Source organism: Gallinula chloropus (genome assembly GCF_964237585.1).
Source record: "Gallinula chloropus genome assembly, chromosome: 5".
Taxonomy (NCBI): domain Eukaryota; kingdom Metazoa; phylum Chordata; class Aves; order Gruiformes; family Rallidae; genus Gallinula; species Gallinula chloropus.
In genome coordinates this window covers 29,769,848-29,776,944 of record NC_140090.1, presented here as the reverse complement: position 1 = coordinate 29,776,944, position 7,097 = coordinate 29,769,848, and the positions used below count along the sequence as shown (strand labels likewise).

At 42.6% G+C, this 7,097-nt stretch overlaps 1 protein-coding gene across 1 annotated transcript; it reads right to left on the bottom strand.

Moving 5' to 3' along the window:
- Positions 1 to 328: 328 nt before the first annotated feature.
- On the bottom strand, positions 329 to 7,055 carry MAIP1 (matrix AAA peptidase interacting protein 1). The gene is made up of 5 exons (XM_084264522.1): positions 6,729 to 7,055; positions 5,349 to 5,420; positions 3,524 to 3,650; positions 2,408 to 2,558; positions 329 to 590 (listed from the first exon to the last, which is right to left on the bottom strand). The coding sequence occupies exons 1-5, from the start codon at positions 7,041 to 7,043 to the stop codon at positions 512 to 514; spliced, it is 744 nt and encodes a 247-aa protein (XP_084120648.1). The 5' UTR covers positions 7,044 to 7,055; the 3' UTR covers positions 329 to 511.
- Between the last annotated feature and the right edge of the window lie 42 nt (positions 7,056 to 7,097).

Here is a 7,097-nt window from a genome sequence, read left to right as displayed (position 1 = left end):
CATCTCTCTAATCTCAAACATATTCAAAAGCAAGATTACCTCAAAATGAACTGCTGAGGCTAGACAATTTAAGAAGTCCATCTACCTCTAGTTCGTCTCTTATTATTAACATATATATTGTACAGGCCCCAGGAAAAAAAAAAAAAGAAACATATGAGAATAACTCAGAAGGGCCACCAGCCATAAAAGTGTTTTTTATCTTCAAGTGGTACCATTTCTTCTCAGAATGTAAGAAGTCGACACACCTGTAATACCAGCCTGTGTGACTCCATGCTGTGTAAATGCCTTGGATGAGCATTAAACAAACTCGTACAAGGCTGCTCCAGGGAAAAGGCTTTATTGTTATACTGCAGCATAGTGTGGGTTTCAGAAACAATTTTGGGAAATCAAACATACAAAATTCATCCCTCTTTTGGAGGCAAAGGCAGGAAAGGAAAAGAGACCGAAAAAAGACTGGTATTTGTTACATCAGTACATTTATAATGGTACATAAAAAGACTGTAGAAGGCATTTATTCTAATAGCCTTGGATGTTCAATCCTTGTAATTGTCCAGTCTGGTTTTGCTCCTTCTGTAAACTCCCTTTGGAACCTGGAAAAAGGAAAGACAGCAAGTGAAGAGTTGTTCAAAATTACATGATCCTGAAAGGGCTACAAAACCAACAGTTATCCCTGGAAATGCTCCACAGACTGATGCTTATGCCCTAGATTGGAAGATCCAAACTAATTCTGTAGCATGAAACAAAGTGCACTGACTTCAGAGCATTTTGGTTCAGATCCCACAGGCAGGACTGAGCAACAACAGCAGAGATCCTGGTACCAAGCAAGCACTCAGTTTTCATAGCAGTAGCTATGCATAGAGCTTTGTGGCAGATCTTCACCTCTAAATAAAGGGTTTCATTTCACGAGATGGTAGCTGCATTGTAAAGGGAAACCACAAAATTTTCAGGTTTACTGAACTAAAGCTTACAAAGTACCTTCAGAAACACATTAGAGATCAAGCTAACAGTAGCACTGAATCTCTCTGAAACAAAATTATGTAGCTGTTGACAGGAAAATGAAAACATCCATCCCTATTTTCAAAGAATCTTCATTTTCCTTCTGTAGTTATTGACATGTTCCTCCCTGAGCACGCCAGTTTTGACTGTTTGCCATCTAAAGAGAAGTCTGAGCTTCAAGCTGAATGTTTGTGCTCCTAAGTAACCTGTGTATTGTGGAAAGGAGCAATATAACCTCATTGCTTTGCAATTACATGCAAATCACTCCTGGCAACTGTCTTCTCCAGACACCTAAATACTTAACACTAGGCTTCAAAGGCCTATAGCATCTTTCCTCATTTGATCTAAACAGGGTAGCACTAAAAATAGCAGAAGGAATGCACACTTGCAAGAAATCTCTCTGCTGGGGACTAGGAACCAATATTTAGAGCTTTCAGGGGAAGCCTTTGAGGTTAATGGAGCTTCAGAAGCCTGCAACTCTATAAAACATGCTGAATTCAGCTAAGGGATGGATCCACAAAAATTCAACCAGGCAAAAAGCACTGGTGTCCTCAGAGCATTTCCTTTGTTTCAGAGCTCCTGATCATCTAGACCCCCCCTCCCAGTCTCTCCATTTCAAATGTGGGTGTACAAGTCGTTGATTACACTGCATTTCTCTCACAAAAATCCACACTTCTCCAACTTCTGAGAATGATATTTTCAGTACATTTTGCCAACCATGCAAATGTTTCTGCACTGCTCTGAGGTCAGTACACTAATACAGATGTTACTGACAAGTATTTCTATGAAAATCCAGCTACCTAATGTGCGTTTTGCGGGTTTGGATGAGTGCTATTGAATTATCTGAACACCCGGTGATGCTTGCTTTGTTCTGCCTCTGCAGAAAGCATTTGGCTGAAAAAAAATCCTCTTTCATGAGTGACATTTTCAGCTAACTGCTGACTTACGTGTGGGAAGTGACAAGTCAACAGCACCACACTTGACTGCTTGGCTTGATTGCACTGCTGTAAGCAGGAACCAAGGACTGATACCAGTGTATTTCCTGAAAGCTGCAGGAGCAGCGTAGGAAAGGATCAGAAGCCTCATTCAGTGCTCCAGCTATTGATCTTCCAGACAGAGAGTTTCCATTAATCTCAACTCAGAAGCAAGATAGCAAGGTAATGACTTTAAAAGATATTTAGAAATTTTGGCCCTAGAATAAAAAACAGAAAGCTGGATGAGGGCTTAAATTAGGATCAAAGCAAATAAAAACATTCTAAGTTCTGCACCAGCATGGTGTGACTGCTTTCAGTTCCCAAACCACTTTCCACACAGCTAGCACATGAACCTGTCAAGAGCTGGGGGTGGGGAGGAAGGACACAGACAACGACACGACACACAACAGGGAGAGGGAGAAGACAAGTCAACTTACTCATAGTTTGCTGTTAAAAGATGTCTTTTTTCTTTTGTGCTTTCATCTCCAAACACAATCTGGAAGACTTTGGTTTCACCTGGTACTTCATCAGGCAGGTTAGCACCATTCAGATACCAGAAGCGCATCAGGATACTAACAAACTTTCTTCCTGTTGGAAACAAATCAAAGCACAAGGCAGACCTCATTTTTCTCAGTGGTCAAATACTACTATTTGCTATCCAGCATACATTCTAGTGAGACCCTGGAAGGGTAGCTGATTTCAGCCATAAAGAATACATGATAGAATAATGAACAATAAAGCTATTTAAAGCCATATTCACACTGTTTAGCAACATCTAAAATACTTTCTGTAGAAAGGTATGCATTCTATCATCACTGTTGCATGACATCATACAGAATTAAATCATATGAAGAAAAGCTGGTTATCACAAGGTCCAGCTACTGATACTACCGAAGTATGTGGAGTAGCTGAAACTCAGGAGAAAAAGAGGGGGAAAAAATTCCTATCCCCCCAACACGAAGAAAACCTCACCATGTCTGATAATTTGAAATGTTCACTGTAAGACTCAGATTATAAACCATCTAAACTGTGTCTGATGCTGAACTCAGCACACATTGCTAATATTTAACCAAAAGGAAAACTTGTTTGAGCTTATCACTAGCTTATGAAAATAATATTCAGAAAGTCCTATAACAAAGTATATTCCATGAAAGCAGAATAGATGTGAAGACAAAGTTTATTTCATTATCCAGCCTTTGCTATGCTCGTTTGAAGGTATGTTTTCAATGCTGAAGCAACAGCTTAGCGGAATAATTCATTTTGAGCAATTTGAGATTGCTAAAGACTAATAATGTAAAAATCTGAAATTACAAAAGATGAATGTGCAAGACCTAAGCAGACGTTAAAAATACTACCACAGGTTATTAACAATCATCTTTAAGGTTCCGGTTTAGAGGGAAATTTGGGAATTATATGTAGATGAACTGTAAACAGAAAAACAAGGAATGAGAAACATGACTCAAAACCACACCTGTAAGGAGAATGACTTGCTTATAGAAAACCCAGGAAATATACCTGGCCATTGCTGAAATGTTTTAGAATTCTAAACATACCATCATCATCATAGTAAATGCGAACATCTCCTTCTGTTGTGTACATGATTGCATCAATATCAGCTGCTAAAGCATCCCTGTGGCTGTCAGGGAGCAAAGATATCTTTTCCTTCAGCACCTGAAGTACCTAAATTCAGAAAAACTGTCAGCTTTTCATTAGGAAATTGAAGTAACTATCTTTTCTATTGCCGTTAATAAAATGAGTTGTATCACCAAAACATTTGTATAACACACAATAGCGGAAGTGAAAAAGCACTGAGAGGTTTGGGCATTCCCAAACCCTAATTCAACAATATTAAAGAAGACTCATTTAGGTAAACTCAAGTCAAAACAAAGTATTTTAAAAAAGTCTTTAGAAAAGCTACTGTCAGAATTCAAGTTGCAAAGCAAGGCACATAGAGCTCAGAAAATACCAGATGAGCTTGCTTCCACAATCATACTTACACTCTGCCTTCTCACTGCATATTTCTTGCTACATGTGCATTTCTTAGCTTTTCATTCAATTATTTCTTTGCTATCTTTCACAAATTTATATTTGAAAATCAGTTCCACTGCCACTAAGTTTATCTTTGCTGGTTTGTGATCTACATTTCCATTAGGAAGTTTATACACAAAAGACTGAAAAAACCATTGCTCTGGGAGTTAAGTTCCATACTGCAGTCTTCGAGTGTCCTGAGACCTGCACAGCTATGTTAAGTAGAAAAAGGGAGTGGCACACATACTGAACAAAGGCATCACCTCAAAAACCATGAGAAAGACACGTCACAAAGAAGTATGAAGCTGCACAGTGCTTATTTTTAACTCCCTCAATTTTTAGCCTAACTTGGATTGCCAATTTTTAGTAACAAAAAACAGAGGTCACATGGAAGCAAAAGGCGATCTACACTAGAACATTTATGTTTCTAGTACTTTTTGCATGTATAAAATTCACTGGCCAAAGCAACAACAAAATAGCATGGCATCACAGCCTCATCCACTACGTGCTCTGGTTACATGAGGCCTCTGGATCCACATTAACCCGACCACCTGGAGAATTTAAGACGAGCAGAGGAAGAGGAGATACTCTTTTAAAACAACTGTAAGAAAAAACTCACATTTTTATTGCTATCTCTGCTCAGAGAGAGGAGGCAAGATTGTCCAGTGGCGATGCACTAGAACAGCACCAAAATTTTTGCTGCAAAGACATGGTGGCAATAGGGCAGGCCAAGCTGACATCCAGTAACAAGGCAGACATAGACCTGAAGTATCTCCTCCATTTGACTCAGAAGCATCTGCTACCTCCGTCCCCTGGGAAGGCCAAGACAACTTCAGCAATTAAAACCGGATTAAAACAAGGAACAAACAGCACTGATGTTTAACTAGCCAGGTCAGCCATATCCCTGACGTAAGACTGAGGCCTTCCAGCCAAGGCCAGTAATTGGCTTTATGGTCTGCTTGGGGTAGGAATGTATTAGTGCAGCAAGGGCGAGCACAAACTGCTTCCTTTCCTCATCTGAATTCCGGTGCACAGACCAGAAGTGTCAGCTATCTGTCAGCACCAACAGAGGTATCCAATTCCACCTGCCATCCAGAACCCACCACCTTTCAATCCTATCTGGTACAGCAGCGGTCTTTTCTGTAATTGGACCTTATGTAATACAGTAACTTTGCTTCATGCCTTACTATTACACATAAAAAAGCTGCAGGGCAAACAATTTCCTTGTTCTACATTATGCTGTTTTTCCCAAATTAAACTAAACTGACAGAATTTGTAAATAACAACAGACTGAATGCATGTTACTTTATAATGGAATATCAATTGCTAGAATAAGAAATTAAAGTTTACCTCTGCTGATACAAGTTCATCCAGCAGATCAAGTTTACGCTGAGACAGCAGCTTTGAAACAACAGAAAAAGCCTTCAAAGGAAAAAAAAAAAAAAGAGAGAAGAATACATGAACAAATAACACTAGGTTGGCTTGTTTTTCAGGCAATCTATCATCATGTGACAAGCTACCCAATTATTCCATGACTTAAGATTTCAGTGTTTGCAGAGTCTATCACCGTTGAAATGGAAGCCCTCCAGCAAAGAGCTATTTCATGAATGGACTAAAACCATAAGGTTTTTTTCAGTCTCTTATTTTTTAAAGCATTAAACTTTTTGATAACAAGGAAGTGAATATATAGCTTACTCAAAAAAACCAACAAACCCAAACCATTACAGTAATCTATGTAAGTTGGTTTTACTCTATTTTTAATAATTCAAACAGACTATGTCTTTTTCTCTGTAAATATTTCATTCCCCTGCCATTTTTCTCAGCTCATCTCCCACTTCTAGTCAAAATGAAACCTCTGGTTTATAGACTTTCTTTATAAATCTAATTTACCTTCTGAACTTCAGGAAACTCAACTCCCCTTCTTCCCTCAGTTTTGGAGGTATATTTGCATACAATAGTGCCTCTACATATTCAAGTAGCGCTGACAGAGTGTTTAGGACTCTACAGCATGTAAAACCAAAGAAACCCAGGGCAAGGCAAACCAGGTGGTTCTGCAGGGATGGCAACTAACTCAGTTTAAGTTTATTTTGTCTCTAGAATTGATCTTAAGCACTTTAATATCCTGCCCCTTACCGCTGGCTGTGTTGCTTTGTTGTTTCTTTTAAAAGTTAAATACAGTAAATGAAGTTTCACAGCAGATAACTTTAGTTTTTACATGATTGGCTTAGTCACTACCTCTGATGCTTTGCATTGTCAGAGCTTACCAGGTTCACAGATTTGGAGAAACAAATACACAGGCCAGCTCTAAACCTGCCTAAGCTTTCCCACCTTAGGCAAACCAGGTAGGAGGCGACACATGGCCCCTTAACGTCCCTAAAACGTCCTAAAGCACCTTCCTTCACGGTACTTTGGGGGGTGGCTACTACCTGATGTTACACCGCGTAACTCCGGAGCGCGGGAGAACAAGAGAAGCCTGGAGCAAAGCGCACCTCGGCCTGCTCTCGCTTCCTCCAGAAAGGAGGTACCCGGACCCAAAACCGGGGACCTCCATCACCCGGGAGAGAGAGCACGGGCGCTGCGACGCCCGCCCGCGAAAGGAAACCCGGGCACGGGCAGCCCCCCCGGGGAGGCTCTGAGCGGCCGCCGCGGCTCGGGCACCTTTCCCCTCAGGCGGGCGGGCGGGCGGGCCCTTCTCCCTCTGCGGGCACCGGGCCGGCGCCCGCCGCTCACCTGCTTGGCGCCCCTGGTGAACTCCTCGATGCTGAACTCCTGGTCGAAGTAGAGGCGGATGAGGAGGTAGTAGAAGCGCGTGCGGAGCCAGGCGAGGGGGCTGGTGATCCTCACCACTACCACCCGCCGCTGCGGGCTCTCAGCCTCCGGCCCCTGCCCGCCGGTGCTGGCGAACCGCACGGCGGGACGGAGCGAGCGGGGCGCGACCGGCAGCGGGGCCGAGGCGCCGGCGAGCGGCGGGAGCCGAACCGCCCCCGGCGCCGCAAGCGCGCGCGCGAGCCAGAGGCAGCGGCGCGGAGCCGCGCGCAGCGCCATGATGGGCGATGCCCCGCCCCCCGCCGGCTCGTCCCGCCGACGCGCCCGCTCCGC